This window comes from Rhineura floridana, chromosome 8, assembly GCF_030035675.1.
Source record: "Rhineura floridana isolate rRhiFlo1 chromosome 8, rRhiFlo1.hap2, whole genome shotgun sequence".
NCBI lineage: Eukaryota > Metazoa > Chordata > Lepidosauria > Squamata > Rhineuridae > Rhineura > Rhineura floridana.
The window spans coordinates 123677028-123694851 of NC_084487.1; the positions used below are offsets into that span (position 1 = coordinate 123677028).

Here is a 17824-nt window from a genome sequence, read left to right on the forward strand (position 1 = left end):
ATAAATGCAGTTAAATAGAAACATTCTGTTATTTTTGCAGTAATTGTCTTCTGTCTGCAAGTGATTGCAAATAGTTTGGCAGGCAGGCAGGCAACCAGACTGTTTTTCTCAGAAACTCAAAAGGGGAAAATGTTTGAGAACAATGATATTTAGCAAATAAACTTGTTTGCCAGTATTTTTGGACAGAGCTTGCACAATGGCAGTTTAAGATTAATTTGATGCATACTTTTCACATTGTCCACACAACATTGTTCTCATCCAAATGGCAGCCTGCACTTTCCCCTCATTTAATTTGGATTTTCCTGATCCATGGATAATGTGGTAAGGGGGGGGGAAATCCAACATAAAATTGCATGTTACCTTGAGTGTGGACATACTGGAGCATATACTGGAGCATGTTTGTATTGATGTTTTGCTGGGTGTCATCTGTTGCCTCACCTCCTATTTCTGTTGGCAATGTGCTCTTCGGTGGGCTGCTGATGGGGCTGGGAGTGATACATACCTTTTTTAAAATTCGCTGTTCTGTGCAAGTCTGAGGTATTGGAAAACTTGTGTCTTCTCCCACACACACACACACACACACACACACACACACACACACACACACACACAGAGGCAGGCCATGTGCACAGGGAAACAAATACTTGCATGCATGCTAGCAATGACCTTCAGGTTTCCAGAATTCAGAGAGGGTGGGGAGGAAAGGGAACAACAACACACAGTACAAATACATCCCATCAAGCACCACCCACCAGTGTGGATGGAAAACACTGAACTAAACTTCAACTGAATGCTCATGTGTGGATGCAGCTGCACTGAAGCACAAAAGGAAACAATCTATGTGACCCCTGTGTGCATCAGTGCCCTGGTGTGTACATAGCCATGGTACCAGTCTTTAACATTCAAGGATTTTTCTTCTGCATTATCTCTTGTCTATGTACTATATAACTCAGACTGTGATCCTGTGACTTGTGAGTAGGCCTCAGTGAATGTTTACTCAGAAATAATTTCTATGCAGTTTATTTGGGCTAGGGATGGAAAGTTCTGTCAATTTTAGTTCTCTCAATCTCTCATTTTTCCAATCTTAAATTTGGTTCTCCACATTTTTGCAGCAATTTGTGATTTTTAAAAAAACTCTCATGAAAATTCTTCAGCATTTTAGTGTGAATTTCTCCTAATAAACACATTATGTATGCAATTTTGACTAATGTACACATTTTTCAAGCAATTTCTCATAATCCATTGTGTACATTATTTCCACTAGTACATTCATTTTTATGCACATTTCCCCCTAATATATGCATTTTTGTAAACACTGTTTGGTTGGAGAACTGCATTGCGAAACCTGGATAACTGTGAATTTCAAAGGATATCTGGGTTTCTGTTGTCATATTGTTTTGGAAAGTATGAATTTGATAAATCTGGCTTGAAATGTGAACTGAATTGAATTTTTCCTCATCCCTCAGAAATAAAGATGGATTTCCTTGAAGGCTGCAACACACTTATTCAGTCACTAAGCTCCATAGAACTCAACAGGACTTACTTCTGAGTAATTATGGTTAGGATTGTGCTGTTGGTAAGGCTTGACTAAAGACCCTGTGCAAAGATATCCATATCCAAGCAGGGTTGGCAGCTCCCTGGGTTGGCAGGCTCAGGGCCTGAGAATGATTCTGTATCTTTAAGAAAAGAGAAAATTCAGCCAGGTGCAGGTTTTCTTGCAACACTGTAATGGGAAAAACCACAAGGTGAAATTCTCCCTTCCCCCTGCACAACTTTTAAAGATACAGAAGATCTCTTGGAGGCTGGCATTAACAGTGGGTTTAAGGAGATTGAGTTGAGTGCATGGAACCACTGTTGTTGCTTCTATGGATGACAAGGAGTGAGGTTAAAGGTAAATTAAATGCAAATAGAAAAAGAAAAAGACAGTGATGATTTCCTAAATTGAATATCATATCAACCACAACAAGATTCCTATGAATAAGGCAGAAAACTCAGCATCCCCCAACCAGTCAAGTTTTCTAACCAAAACTGAAGAAATCTTGGCAGCCAGGCAGCCAGCCAAGATCACAGAAATCCCCATGCAGCACAACCTGACCCAGGGGCTGCAGTTAGTGCAGAATGCTGTGGCACAATTGCTGACATGAGTGAGACCCTATCAGCACACGATACCTCTGCTCCCAATCTCTTTCTCTCCCCTCCCACACTCGGTCTCCAATGAGATGGCTAATAAGGTAGTTTTTTGCAAGAAAAAACACAGCTTCAGGGAAACAATTCAAAATCAGGATGTACAGGCTGGAGGAAAGGAGAATTTTTATTTTGATTATTCCTTATTTATCAGTATACATTTATATATATTCCGTCTTTCCTCAAAGGAGCTCAAGGCAGCATTCATGGTCTCCTTTTCCCCATGTTATCCTCACAACAATCCTGTGAGGTAGGTTAGGCTGAGAGAAACTGATTGCCCCAAGGTTACACAGTGAATTCCCTGGCTTGCTATCCCTCCACTTTATTCCACATCTGGAACAAAATGTAGAAGTAAATAGAGGGAAATGATCTTTCCCCATAGGTCTGGAAAATTAGGACTGAAAAAAACAGGACTGGTAACAGTCCTGTGCGGCACCTTTAAGATTAACCAATGCAGATTAACCAATCTTATACATATTTATCAGGCAGCAATCCCCATGGAATTCAGTGGGGTTTACTTCTGAGTAGGGATGGAAGGACCTGTCCATTTCGATTCCCTCAGTTTCTCATTTTTCCAATCTTAAATTCAGTTCTCCACACAGCTGCAGCAATTTGCGAATATTTATTTTAAAAATCCTCATGAGAATTCTCTAGCATTTTAGTGTGAATTTCTCATGATAAACAGATTGTTGTAGACAGCATTGACTAATGTACACATCTTTGCAAGCAATTTCTCATCATATAATGCAATTATGTATGTTGTTTTCACTCATTCATTTTTATCCACACTTTCCCCTAACATGAGTAATTTTGTAAATATTGGTTGGTTGGCAACTGTGTTGCAAAATTTGAATGTGTGAACTTGGAAGGCTGGCTGTGTTTCAGTTCTCATATTGTTTTGGAAAGTGCAAATTGGATAGATTCAGCTTGAAATGTGAACGTACTTGAATCTGTCACCCATCCCTTCTTCTGAGTAATGTACACTTATTGGGGCATGGACCCCCATTAGGAACTGTGGCAGCAGTGACCCCTTCTGAACTTTTATGCTAAGTATTTATATGACTGCAGTGTTTAAGTGTGCACTGTTTCTTTGCAAAGAGGATGATAGGAAGAGAACCAGAACACGACCTTTCTCTCAGCAGAGAAGCAACTGTGACAGCAGGGACCTCTTCTGAATGCAAGTAAGGCACTTTTCAGTTTTGCTTAGTGCTGTTTGTAAAACTGCAATGCTTAAGTGTCCACAGTAGGTTTGCAAGGGAGGAGGAAACCAGAACAACTTGGTCATGCCTCATTAAAGCCCCAACATGTCCAGTAGGCACCAGCTGCCACTGTTAACAGCCAAGTGCTATTTAACAGTGACTTCAGTTGTACCCCTTCTGCAAATGGAAGGGTTCTTGATCCAGTGGAGGATCCTGCTGGAAGGGGGGAAGGCAATTTTCATCATTTCCCCTTCATCCTGCACTCCCCCAGTTCTGAAGGGTCCCTAATTCTCTATAACAGTTTAGGGGTTTGCAGAAGATTGTGGGGGAGATTGGGAAATATTACTTCCACCCCCACTGTGAGCTGAGGTCCACTCACAGGACACTGCTGCTTGCGGAAGGGAACTTGGGATCTAAACCAATATAACAGAGATATCTGCAAAAGCTTTTTCTTTTTATAAAAAAAGACGTCTAATTGTGTGGTAGGAATGTAATTTGCTCAAAAGACACTTTCCCATAATATCACTCTTTTATGTACAAATCCTGCAGAGCTTGTGATGAGTTGAAGGGCACCCTATATTTCAGCATGATTAAATATCTGATCATTAGTGATGTTAGCATAATTCACAATCAGCTGGTTCTGTGCATGAATTCATAATAGACCGTTTATAATCTTCAGCTCTGTTATGAACTCCTAAGGATCATTGCCCCCCAGGAATTCTTCCCCAGAGCAGAATGTTAAACTAAATTTTATGCAGGCATGGTTAAAATTCAGTTGACCATACAATGCATTCAAACCTAGCTTATTCTTAATTCACTATTAGGCAAAAAAACCCTTGTGGTTTAAGAATGTACCTATAGCCAACAGATATTTCTATCAAGCTTTAAAAAGCAGGGAAATTGAGCAGCTACAGTGAATGCACCAGGGGAGCAGGAGACCTGACCTCCTCTCTGGGATATTGTACTGTCCTACAAATTTGTAAAAATACAAACACAATTTGGGTTGGTCTTTCACAGTCCAATCCTCTTCCTATGTAGCTTGGAAGAAATTGGTAACGTGCCTCTGACCATATGGTAAGTGGTGGCAACAGCTGCCATCTCCAAAGATGAAGAATTATATTTTTGTATGCTTGTTTGTGTTCTCTTATTTTACACTTCGAACTCTGGATTCTCTCTGAGTGTTTTTGTGTATTGCCATGAAAATTTAGAGGGTGGTTAAGCGAGTGTTTCTGAGTTCTGGACTATATGTTTTATAAGGTTTTGTTTTGAAATGAGCTTATGGGAAGCATCAGAATGGCATGGGGGGTATTTTCAGTTTAACATTGTGGAATGCAAAATATCCATGCTGGCTGTAGTATACAGCCGCTCTTGTGGCTGTATAACAACACAAGAAACAGTCTTCTAGCACAAGAAGACTCTTACACTTTCTCCTATTTGCTGCAACAAACTAGCACTGCTGCTCCTCTGGTATTCTCCATGAAACGTTTGTTGATTGCTGTGAGACAATGTGAACTGCAAAGCCAACTGCTTTGTAGGCTGATGTTCAGAAGTTATTAAATATTAATCCCTAGCCTTGATAAAACTGTCATTGATGATGGAATTTTGGTTTTCTCAGGTTCTCATTTTTCTAATCTTAAATCTGGTTCTGCAAGTTTCTGCAGCAATTTGTGATTTTTTTTTTAAAAAAATCCTCATGAAAATTTTAGTGCTAATTTCTCCTAATAAATACATTTTCTTATGCAGTTTTGACTAATCTACATGATTTTGCCAGCAATTTATCCTAACACAATTTATTTTTGTATGTTATTTTCACTAATACATTCATTTTCCGCACACTTTCCCCCAACATATGCATTTTTGTAAACATTGCTTGGTTGGGGAACTGCATTGCAAAATTTGGATGTGTGAATTTCGAGGGATGGCTGTGTTTCAGTTCTCATATTGTTTTAAGAAGTGTGGATTTGATCAATTTGGCTTGAAATGCAAACTGAATCGAACTTGTCCCCCATCCCTACTGTGAACTCTCTGGTCAGACCACATAACCAAGCAGCCTTTTATTCAGTTAGTATCTTTTTCTAATATCTTTTTCAGATCTCTTGTCCATGTATTGGAAACATTTTATATGGTTGTGTCCCCCATCCAGATGAAGACCCTCTCATGCTTACAGGCTTTGTTTGTGGGGAGGGCAACTGAACTTCCAAGCAGCTCATTGCCATGCCATGGGCGAACAACAGCTGAAACCAGCCTACCCTTTTCAGAGTGCAATGTATTAATACCCGGGTACATGGAATTATTAGCACATATGCACCAATATTACAAGCCAGGAGAGAACTCTTGAGAAAACTGATGTGTTTTTCCTAAAAGTACACTGAGTAAGCTCAAAAATAGTGAGGCAAGCTGACGGGAATTTGTCCATAACTACTGATCATTATGACTTAATTATGTAGGCTGTAAAGCAAGTGTTCCCAAACTATGGTCCACAGACCAGCAGTGGTCCACAAGCTTCACTCAGGTGGTCTGTGGCATGTCTGTGAGGAACACTTCTATAGAATTCAAACTGTAACACAATAAAATACAATATAAGTAACAAAAGAAGCAACAATACAATTAAAATCATACATCATCTAGCACAGCGCATTACAATTGCTACAACAGGCAGAGAAAAAAGACATTAAGTGGTTCACCAAGACGCTCAGCAATTTTCAAGTGGTCCATGTGGAAAAAGTTTGGGAACCTCATTCTAAACTATAGTTTTCTCCAAGGCAAGTAGAGCAAATTTGCCCTTTTCACCATCACATTATTAATTCTGATCCAGAGTCAGTACCATGATAACTAAATAAATGTACTGGAGAGGAGGGGGGAAGTCTTGCTTTGGAAAAGGGGAAGGCGTGGTGGCCCTTTTCCTTAATTGCAGTGGATTTGTTTGGTCTTATACCATCCAAGGGAGTGTTGAAATAGACTAGCAGACAACCCAAGTAGCTTTTTGGTTATTATCTGTCTCCCTCTGTTTTTTCATTTCAAAATCTGCCATCATTCTCTTCCCAAACTTTTATCAGCTTTCCTTGTAGAGTTGCCACCTCTTTTTTAAGAGAGAAATTAAAATGCCATTTATGTTATGTTATCCTTGAGTCAACATATGCTGTAACTGTCAATTGCTTAGAACTGAGGTTAAGCCAGGTGGCCAAAAATATCAAAAGAAAGCTGGTATGCTTAAAACCTGCCAACTGACTATCTGCTGTCTTTTCTTCTTTGATAGGCAGCATCACAATACTCCTTAAAGACATTTCATAATAGTAAAGTGTCAAATAACAACGGTGAGAGCAGATTCTAAGGCCACGTAGACATTACAAGACAGAAACTTTAGAAGCTGCTTTAAGACTGCCAAATCAGACATTGAAACCCACCCATCCGGAAGCCAATTCTTCATTCAGCCTCCAACCACCCTATTGCATTTGCGGTCAGCTCATTTACCTTTTATCTGAGTAGTTCAGCTTCCAGAGAGCTCTTGCCCAATACAGATTTCAGAAATGCAGTTTAGGCTTAAATGTGCTCTATCTGCTACTGTTAAGAGTATATGAGTGAAAAGGCATGCAGTTTAAATGTGTCCGGAGCGTTAAACTGATTGAAAATTATACAGGAAAAGGCATTTACATTTGCAATTCACCCTACCTGCATTTTATGTATCACCTGTGAACAAGTACATTCTTTGTGAAGGACATTTCTATGCTCACCATTTTTTCACATGGAGTTGTACACATTTGTGGCTGGCTTTTTCACATCTTCCTGTATGGAGATGTCTCTTTCATTCTTATTATCAGGCATGGATCCCTGAGCTAATTCTTCTTCCTTTTCCATGAGCGTGGCAGTCATTTCCTGTTCTATTCTCCCCCTCCCAATAAAAGTGAAATGATTGGGGGGAAGTCTTATCAATTTCATAGATGTGTATTGGGAAAATTTGTTACTTCTTACTGGCCTGATCCTTTTTTTTCTTTCAAAGTGGAATTTAACCAGCACACAGTACCATTTCTTTTCTTTCTTTAAAAAACGACAAGGCATTTGGTTAAAGTGAGGTTTTTCCCTGGCCTTATCCATCCCAGCAGAGAATGGGGAGAGGAGCATGAAGGAAATAGTAGTGAAGACGTGTGCAAAAGTAATGCAGAAAGGGGGGGTTGCATATACAGACATCAGAAAATGGTTACTCACTGTCAGACTGTTACCACCATGTCATTCTGGGATTGTGTCTGAGTTTAGTATATTATCTAGAGCAGAAGTGGCTAAACTGTGGCCCACATGTCATATCAACCCCCCAAAAGGTTTTGGTCCCCTCAAATAAATAAATGGCCATTTAAAAGACAACATCACATAATATATATATATATATATATATTTAAAAACAATTATTTTTAAACTGAATTTAATAATGAATGATAAAAACAATTTAAAATAGGGTAGCTGATGGGAAAGCCATCTGGAAGGCAGCCTGGAGAAATGCAGTTTTCGCCATCCCCACTTCCTGCTTTGGCCACAACCACTTTTGCACTTCAGCCACACCCAGTTTGACATGCAGCCCCTGGAGGGTTGACCATGAGTCTGTGTGGCCCTTCAGCTTAAAAAGGTTAGCCTTCCTCACCCTAGATGCTCATTGCATGAGATAAGTGGTACATGTAGCAAATAAAATAATAAAATAGTCGCAGGGAAGTATGGATCACCATCTGGGGGAAAGCGCTGTCTCCTGGGCTAACTGGAGGGAGTCTGGTGACTTTTAAAGCAGGGAAAGTATAACTTGTAAATGGTGGTAAGTAGTTATGGGAGGACTCCTCTTTCTAGATTCAGAACTGTCCTTGGTAAACCAAGCTATTTTCCAAAACCTCAGAAAAAATAGCTTGGTGTTTTGAAAGCTCAGTTCCAGAACTGGAACCCTGTTGTATTCCCCACTCCACTGTCCGTTTGCTTCTCACTTAACTGGCAGCTGTAAAGATGGAGATATATCTCTGAGATGCCCCTATTTGTCACCCCCCCGGCACCTTAAATAATGTTATAGGCAGCAGCATCCAATTATACTTCATATGTAGTTTTGCAAGGCACCTGAGTTCTTAGTACAAGCATCTGGTCCCCCAGAAAAAAATCAATGAAAATTCTGCTAAATTCATAATGTAGTCGATCATTATGAGTTGAACAAGTTCATATAGCAAGTCAACTAAATGCACATTTCAGTGACATCACTAGAAGTAAGGCACATTAACTGAAGCAGGGGAAATTCTGAAGTGAACTTGAAAAAGTATCCAATGCCCATGTGATTTCTGCCTGAGGCCAATACCATCTCAAAATTGGGAGAAAAACCCACAGTTATGGTTTAAATGTCTTCCAGGCACCCTTTTCTTTTAAAAAAACATGTATGTTTGTTTTACATCCAACCTAAGAAAGAGTTCCAACGTATCTCAAAAGTCTGCATAAATCTTTCTTTGCTCTTATAAAAATATTCCTCTTTTTTGAACATCCCAACCTGGTGAAACTCGCAACAATTCAAATGCTCTTTGAAATGTTGAGCCAGCAACGCCACTTCTCAGTGACAGTGCTATCACTGTCCAATGGGTCCTTCAACTGCCATGGCTGAACAGCTTGGCTGATTTGTGTTTGCATCCATAGCTGCTAGGCCATGCCCCTTTAGAGATAGGTCTTCATTAGCTTGTAGGTAGAAGGGCAGTATTGGGAATGCAGCTGAGCTAGTAAGGCTTTAGAGGTGATCTCAAATTGTGTCCCTTGACTTTTCTTATTCCAGACATGTACTGCATAGGTGTTTTTAAACAGCTTAGGAAGCTCTGAAGTGTTCACTACTTCAAAATACTTTCTCCAGTCCTGCCAGGGGATGGGATAGAAGGCTTCTCGTGGGAGAGTGGTGACACCATTACAGCTTTTCCTGCTCTTGAGGCTTAGGATAGAACACCACCTCTTAAAAACACGGGTGAGGAGCTGTGGGCCCTGGTGTCCCCAGATCCAGGGGTTGTAATTTGCCACATAATCCTGCATGCAAAGCTCTATAAACTTGTGTTTTGGCTCAAATGAGAGAAAGGCACCATTAAGTATATATTTGGACTGTGTACCAAGCACGTTGGTGAGGTTGTTTAAGTTCTTAAGGACTATGAAGTCTGTGTCTAAGTAGATGCCACCAAATTTCCACATGATGGCAATACGGCAGGCATCAGAAAGGATGGGAAAGAAATAAGGTTCCCACTTCCTCTGACCCAGTGAATACCAGTTAGCTAGGGGAGTATTAGAGAAAAGGGCTATCAGGTCCAAAGGTTTGATTTCAATGTTAGGGAAACAGCTAAGCAGGAAGATGCCCATATGTTTTGGCAAAGTCTTATTGTGGCTTGCCAAGCCCTTCATAAGAACAATGACTCTGGACTCTGGGTGAACCCTGGCTGCTGATTCAACAGAACACATAAACAGAAAGTTTGGATTGGTTCGTTCCGATGTTTCTATAAAGTGTATGTCCTTGGGCAACGGAGGAGGCCATTTGGATAAAGGAATGGGAGGAAGCGGAGGACAATTAACCTCTGTAGGGAGACGGTAGTGCTGTCCTTTGTCTTGGGCATCCTGGGTGATTCTCCAGTAGATCATGATGGAGATGAAGAACATGAACTTAAAGATGATGATGAACACAGCCCAGAGTTTGTGGTTCGAAGCAATCCTGGTTAATTTCAGCAGGCAAGCAGGCACCTTCCACATCGTCTACTCACTACAGTTTTGAACTTGAAGGAATACCAAAATAAGCTGCAAAGAAACAAATCACATGAATTTATAACTTGATTAATAAATAAGAATGAATTATGGCAACATTAGTCATGATTAGAAGTGAAATGAATTTTCTCCCCAAAATTATTCACAAAATTCCCTTGTGAATATTGATGCTGAATATTACCAGACATTTTTGAATGACTGAATATTTGTGCAATACAGGACATGGGAGGAGATACAGTAAGGAGAGTCCTGCTGGTTCAAAACAAAGGTCCATATAGTCCAGCATCCTGTTTCCCATAGTGACCAACCAGATGTTTTGGGGAAGCTGCCTTGAACTACTGGTATTCAAGGCCATTTTGCCATTGAACCTGGAGGTACAACTCCATGATTATGGCTAATAAGCAAATCCTCCATGAATCTTTCTAATTACCTTTTAAAATTAACCAAGCCAATGGTCATCTGAGACAGAAAAGTACATGTGTTAATTATGTATTGTGTTTGCCCATCCTACATCTACTGTCAATGAGTGTTAAAAGAATATTTTCTGCCTTCCTCCACACAACATATAATTTTATAAATTCAAACATGTCTTCTATTTAATTACTCCCTTTATACAATTTAAATAACATCCCAGAAGAATATAAAGATCAAATAAGGAACAAATTTGAGGCTTTAAACTTAGTTGACAGAGTGCCAGAAGAACTATGGAGTGGAGTCAGAGACATTATCAGGGAAGAATGCAAAAAGACAATACCTCTAATTAAAAAGAAAGAAAAACCTCAATGGATGACTGAAGAAACTCTTAAAATGGTTAAAGAGAGAAAGAAAGCAAAAGCAAAAGGAGATAGAAACACAGAACCCTAAATGCAACCCTAAACATACTAGGGACAAAGAGAACTATTACAATAGTTATTGTATAGAAATAGAAGAGGACAACAAAAAGAGCCCTATTCCAAAAGATTAGAGAAATGAAAGGGAAATTTAATCCAAGAGTAGGGATGTTGAATAATCAACAAGGGAACACACTGATTGAGCAAGATGAAATAAAAGGAAGACGGAAGCAATACACTGAAGAACTCTATAAAAGAGATGACATTCATTCAGGGAGGAACTGTATGATGACGAACCAGAAATTTTAGAATGTGAGGTGAAAGCTGCTCTTAAAATACTTGGAAGAAACAAATCACCAGGAACAGATGGCATACCAATAGAGTTGCTACAAGCTACTGTGATTGAATCTGTCCAAAGTTTGACAAACATTTGTCAAGAAATATGGAAAACTAAACAATGTCTCATAGACTGGAAGCGTTCAATATATATTCCCAATATCCCATGCAAGGCTCTTAACATACATGGAGCGAGAGATGCCAGATGTTCAAGCTGGATTTAGAAAGGGAAGAGGCACCAGAGATCATATTGCAAACATACATTGGATAATGAAATGGACCAAGGAATTTCAGAAGGTTATAGATTACAACAAAGATTGTGTAGATCATGAAAAACTATGGAATGCTTTAAAAGAAATGGGGGTGCCACAGCATCTGATTGTCCTGATACGCAACCTATACCCTGCACAACAGGCTACTGTAAGGACAGAATATGGAGAAACCGATTGGTTTGAAAGGATTTTTGTGCAGTCCCCACCCTTTCCCCACAGAGTCAGGATACACGTTATAGTGCTAAATGCAGTCTTTTTACTTCAGACGTTGCACAAACAGAAGGTAAACAGCATTTGTTTGATATATACAGTCAACAGTCTATTTACAGGTTGCTTACAGCAGCAGAGCCAGAGGTTCAGTGTGCTCTTGTAGTCCTTTCGCTTTCCCAACAGCAAAACCCGTCCGTGATTAGAACATCAGCATGCCAAGCAAAACAGCAGCAGTCCTTGAGCGTTGGAGATATGGAGAGCATCAGCAACTCAACTAGCTCTGGGTCTCTCTCTCTCTTTTATTACCCAAACAGACAGGATGATTTAGCCTGTCCCACCCTTAATTACTCACACCTGTCAGCTTGTCTTGGCGTCTGTTGCTATTAACCCTTCAATCACAGTTCCTTGTAAAACAACATATTCTTACATACATTAACATGGTTCCCCATGGGAAAGGGTGTGAGACGGGTGTATTTTATCACCCTATTTGTTTTATATGTATGCAGAACATATCATACAGAAAGCAGGACTGGACCAAGATGAAGGAGGTGTGAAAACTGGAGAGAGAAATATTAATAATTTAAGATATGCAGATGATACCATACTAATAGCGGAAACCAGGAATGATTTGAAACAAATGCTGATGAAAGTTAAAGAGGAAAGCACAAAAGCAGGACTACAGCTGAACGTCAAGAAGACCAAAGTAATGACAACAGAAGATTTATGTAACTTTAAAGTTGACAACGAGGACATTGAACTTGTCAAAGATTATCAATACCTCCGCACAGTCATTAACCAAAATTGGAGACAATAGTCAAGAAATCAGAGGAAGGCTAGGACTGGGGAGGCAGCTATGAGAGAACCAGAAAAGGTCCTCACTGAATGCTAAAGTCAGGATCATTCAGACCATGGTATTCCCGATCTCTATGTAATGGATGTGAAAGTTTGACAGTGAAAAAGCAGATAAGAGAAAAATCAACTCATTTGAAATGTGGTGTTGGAGGAGAGCTTTGCTCATACCATGGATCATGAAAAAGACAAATAATCGGGTGTTAGAATAAATTAAACCAAACTATCACTAGAAGCTAAAATGAAGAAACTGAGGTTATCATACTTTGCAAACATAATGAGAAGACATGATTCACTAGAAAAGACCATAATGCTGGGAAAAACAGAAGAGAGTAGAAAAAGAGGAAGACCAAACAAGAGATAGATTGATTCCATAAAGGAAGCCACAGACCTGAACTTACAAGATCTGAACAGGGTGCTTCATGACAGATGCTATTGGAGATCGCCATAAGTCATAATCGACTTGAAGGCACATAACAACAACAAAATAAATTAAAAAGTTCAAACATGCTTTAGCCTTTCCTTGTGCAGAAAGTGCATAACCCCCTTTACCATTTTGGTTGACCCTTTCTTCACCTTCTCTATGATATCCTTTTTGAGACTCCTCACAGTATTTGCTGCCTTGGGTGCCTTCTGGGAGGAAGGGTGGGGTATAAATGTAATAAATAACTAATAAAATAAGTAGATAAAGTATTTCAGATGCAGCTACACTATTGTTTTCTCATGAAGGCACTAAGACACTGACAGTTCTGTTTTCAAACTCATTCCCAATAATCCTGGCATTGGATTTGCCTTGTTCCTCACTGCAGTACTAGACCCATAAAGTCTATTTATTTAATAATTCTGGGTCAACTGAAGTTTCTGCAGCTGCTTCAAAGCCAGCTCCACCTAGACCGTATCTCAGGAATCCATAAGAACATAAGAAGAGCCTGCTGGATCAGGCCAGTGGCCCATCTAGTCCAGCATCCTGTTCTCACAGTGGCCAACCAGGTGCCTGGGGGAAGCCTGCAAGCAGGACCCGAGTGCAAGAACACTCTCCCCTCCTGAGGCTTCCGGCAACTGGTTTTCAGAAGCATGCTGCCTCTGACTAGGGTGGCAGAGCACAGCTATCATGGCTAGTAGCCATTGATAGCCCTGTCCTCCATAGATGAATCCAATCTATATGTAACTAAGGCATTTGTCACCATTGCCAAATCTGACTTTTCCAAGAAAAAGCAACGTTATCCTACCAGTCTAAGCATTCCTAGCTTATGCATTCCTAGCCACAGCTGCTATCTGGGCACCCAGGCACAAAGCTACATCCCAGATTGCTCCCAAATTATGAATCTAGTTTTTCAAGGTTTGTCCTACTACCCCATCCAAACTTGGCACCACCTCTAGACCTCAGTTAGTTCCTGTCCTGACCAGGAGCATCTCTGTATGATCTGGATTAAAATTCAGTTTATTAGCCCTCATCCAACCAGCACCACCTCAAACCAAGAGTTCAGAACATCAACCGTTTCCCTGGAATCAAATGGAATGGAGAGATAGAACCGCATATCATCCACATTCTGATCCTAACACAATCCCAATATTCGAATCTGTCCATAGCAGGTACCCACATGACAAGGTGCACTGGTGGTTGCAGAATACTGAAAAGTCCCAAGGAAACAACTTGCTCCAACAAAGATTGGAATGCAAAGGGTTGGAGTCCCCTCCCCCCATATGTTAAGTTCCAAATCTAGTTTGGAGGGACAGACCCTCTAACTTTGCAGTTAAGGTTGTGATATGTGTAAGATGTTGCTTTTGCAGGGTTTTCGTTTATAGTGACCATTTCAGTAGATACTTTCATATAAGTTTACTTCAGTATATTTTTAAACTTGTTTTCAAGCTATAATGCATTTTTATAAATGGGTAATAATAAATATGGGTATGGGGGAACTAAAATATGAGTAGGGGGAGATGTAAACAGAGGCAGGACTTCCTGTAACATGAATAGGTGGCACGGATAGGTTGTAAACCCTGGAGTACTCGACCAATGAGGAAACAGGGGAGGGAACGAAGCGTCGGGCTATAGGATAAAAGATCTGTACCGATGTCACTTGGGTGTGCCTACCTTGTGGACACCTGCTCTTGCAAGAACGTATAATAAAGCTTTAATACTGCTTCACAAGTGTCTCTGTTGTGGGTTTCTCTTGAAGAACCTTTGTTTCTCACAAGGTCACATGTAGTTCGGCCCTCACTCAGGAGCCTTTGTGAGGGGCACTGTCAAAAACGTTTTCGTTGTCAAAAACTTTTGAAACGTAATGCCAGTTATACATCTCTTGTCTGCAAATGTGTTTGCCAAGTGAGATAAGATGCAGTGAACAACTCTACACCAGCGACTAGCAACAGATGCTGTTACACCAAATAAACGTTACACACAATTGCTTTTTCTAGATTCCAAAATTTCAATAAATTACATGAATGCTATATGTTTATACATAAAGTTAAAGGATGTTTGGCAAATATCCTTGACAGATGGGTCAAAGGATCTGCCTTTCTTCAACAGGTTCTGAGAAATATTCTTATTAACCACATGGTAAAGGGGAGGATATGCAAAGACCATGGTTTAAAACATGGTTATGGAACTTCCTTAATTTATTGTGAGAAAATGTAAAGTTTGCCATGTGTTTTCTGTATAATTAAAAAAAATGCAAAAGAGAATTTAAAACTCTATTGCAGCCTGGAGCCACTTGGGCTATGCTCCTACCAGATATGGAGGAAGTATGCTTAGGGTATAGGGCTGTTCTTTCCTCAAAGGGCCTCTCCTTTATCAGGAATCTACACTTGAAAGATACAGAAAGTACTATTAAAGTATCCACGCACAACTGAATGGGGAACATCTCCGAAGAGGGTGGTCTTTGAGGACTTCAAAAACTCTTGGAAAGTTTTCCATCTTTTACCATCTTGTCCCCTGGAGAGTAAAGAACAGCTTGCTTGGTGGGAGGGAAGAAATGTCATCCTTAAGAGGGCTTAGCTACTCCGTGTTTTACATTTCATAAGTTCCCCAAAAGCTGTTCTGTTTTTGAAAGGAAAATATTTGTGCATTGCATTTACATGTGTAGAACTCTTCCACTGTCTCTGTAGATACTTCATTTTGCCATTAGTTGCCCCAAAGCCAGTATAGAAAGTCACACTTGATTAGTCTATTGCCATGTTGTTCCAAGGTATTCTTACTAAACATTTCTTCTTAAAAGTCTAAGATAACTTTACACAAGGATGGGAAACATGTGGCCCTTCAGATGTTGCTGGACTCCAACTCTCATCATCTTTCTTTAAAAAAAATTAATAATGAACATTATCTGGATAGCATCTGTGTGACAAGAGATGGATGTAATTGCATTGTCATTCAGATTAACAGCTAAGTGATAATGATTACTGGTAAGTCCTCCCATCAACCACATCTGGAAGACCACAGATTCCTTACCCCTGCTTTACACTAACAGTATCAAAAATACATTTAGCAAAACCCTCTCACTTTGTATTTTAAGACAAAGAGTATATTCTGGTATTGTAGTTCTGGTATTCTGGTATTGTAGTTCTGTTTTGAAAATAGTATCTCCTGTTATTCCAGTTGCTCCTTGTAGGACTCAGTTATGCTTTTCTATAGTAATGGGTTTTTAGTGTCTACTCAACATTTTGATCTATAACAAGCTACAACTCAACAAATATAAAGCAATTTGAATTGTTCTCAGAAGCACCAGTTATATTTTAAAAAGTAACCCCACTACTTGTTGTAACTGGTCTTCACTCTCCTGGAAACTACAATCTGAAAATCTGAAACACATCCTAAACAGGGTGTTTGAAATCCTGCAACGTGATCTCCATTGGCCTATATTTGCACGACATTTCAATCGTAATCTTTATTTATTTATTTATTTATTTATTGCACTTTTAGACCCCCCTTTAGCGACAAGCTCTCAGGTCGGTGTACAACAAGATAAAAACAGATTAAAATACAGGTGTGGGTACAATACAATATGAAAACATATTTAAAAACAAAGTTAAGACAAAAAATTAAAATTAAAATAGATTAAATTTAGAATTTAACATTTAACATTTAAAATGCCTGGGCAAAGAGGTAGGTCTTTACCTGGCACCGAAAAGATAATAAGGAAGGCACCAGGCGTATCTTGTCAGGGAGGGCGTTCCATAATTCGGGGGCCACCACTGAGAAGGCCCTAGCTCTAGTTATTGCTCTCCAGGCCTCCCTATGCGTTGGAACCCGGAGAAGGGCCTTCGACGTCGAGCGCAGCGACTGGGTACGTACATAGCGGGAGAGGCGTTCTGTCAGGTATTGCGGTCCGATGCTGTTAAGGGCTTTATAGGTAAGAACCAACACTTTGAATCTGGCCCGGAAACATATTGGTAGCCAGTGCAGCTGGGCCAGGACAGGTGTTATATGGTCAGATTTTTTAGACCAAGTAAGAGTCTGGTCGCAGCATTCTGCACCAGCTGAAGTTTCCGAACTGTCTTCAAAGGTAGCCCTACATAGAGTGCATTACAGTAGTCCAATCTAGAGGTTACCAGAGCATGGATAACTGTGGCGAGGTTCTCCCTGACCAGATAGGGTCGTAGTTGGGCTACCAGCTGAAGCTGGTAGAACGCATTCCGTGCCACCGAGGCTACTTGCGCCTCCAGTGACAGGAGCGGATCTAATAAGACCCCCAAACTATGGACCTGCTCCTTTAGGGGGAGTGTAACCCCATCTAGGGCAGGTCGGACATCAACCATCCGGGCAGAAAGCCCCTCCACCAACAGCATCTCAGTCTTGTCAGGATTGAGTCTCAGTTTATTAGCTCTCATCCAGTCCATTATCGCGGCCAGGCAGCGGTCTAGTACATTAACAGCCTCACCTGAAGAAGATGAAAAGAAGTAGAGCTACGTATCATCAGCATATTGCTGGAAACGCACTCCAAATCTCCTAATGACCCCACCCAGTGGCTTCATATAGATATTAAAGAGCATGGGGGACAGAACTGAACCCTGCGGGACCCCATATTGGAGTACCCAGGGACTCGAGTAATGCTCCCCAAGCATCAACTTCTGGAGACGATTCTCGAGGTAGGAGCACAGCCACTGCCAAGCAGTGCCTCCAACTCCTAAATCCGCAAGTCGCCCCAGAAGGATACCATGGTCGATGGTATCAAAAGCCGCTGAGAGATCAAGGAGAACCAACAGA

General features: G+C 40.4%; 1 protein-coding gene and 1 long non-coding RNA gene across 5 annotated transcripts in view; one reads left to right on the top strand and one right to left on the bottom strand.

The window, feature by feature from the left end:
- Positions 1–7395, top strand: part of LOC133363154 (uncharacterized) — a 32180-nt gene extending 24785 nt beyond the window's left edge. The window contains exons 2-3 of the long non-coding RNA XR_009757601.1: positions 3283–3365; positions 5475–7395. This is a non-coding gene — a long non-coding RNA (uncharacterized LOC133363154). The remainder of the gene's footprint in view (positions 1–3282; positions 3366–5474) is intronic.
- Positions 7396–7780: 385 nt separating this feature from the next.
- A4GALT (alpha 1,4-galactosyltransferase (P1PK blood group)) overlaps positions 7781–17824 on the bottom strand; it is a 69517-nt gene continuing 59473 nt past the window's right edge. For 2 of the 4 annotated variants that reach the window (XM_061582322.1, XM_061582320.1), the window contains exon 2: positions 7781–10157. In XM_061582322.1, the coding sequence (XP_061438306.1) occupies positions 9048–10112 (1065 nt within the window). In that variant the 5' untranslated portion in view covers positions 10113–10157 and the 3' untranslated portion in view covers positions 7781–9047. Of the gene's footprint in view, positions 10158–11889; positions 12062–17824 lie in introns of those variants that run through there. The other 2 variants (XM_061582319.1, XM_061582321.1) reach the window with 2 other exon arrangements.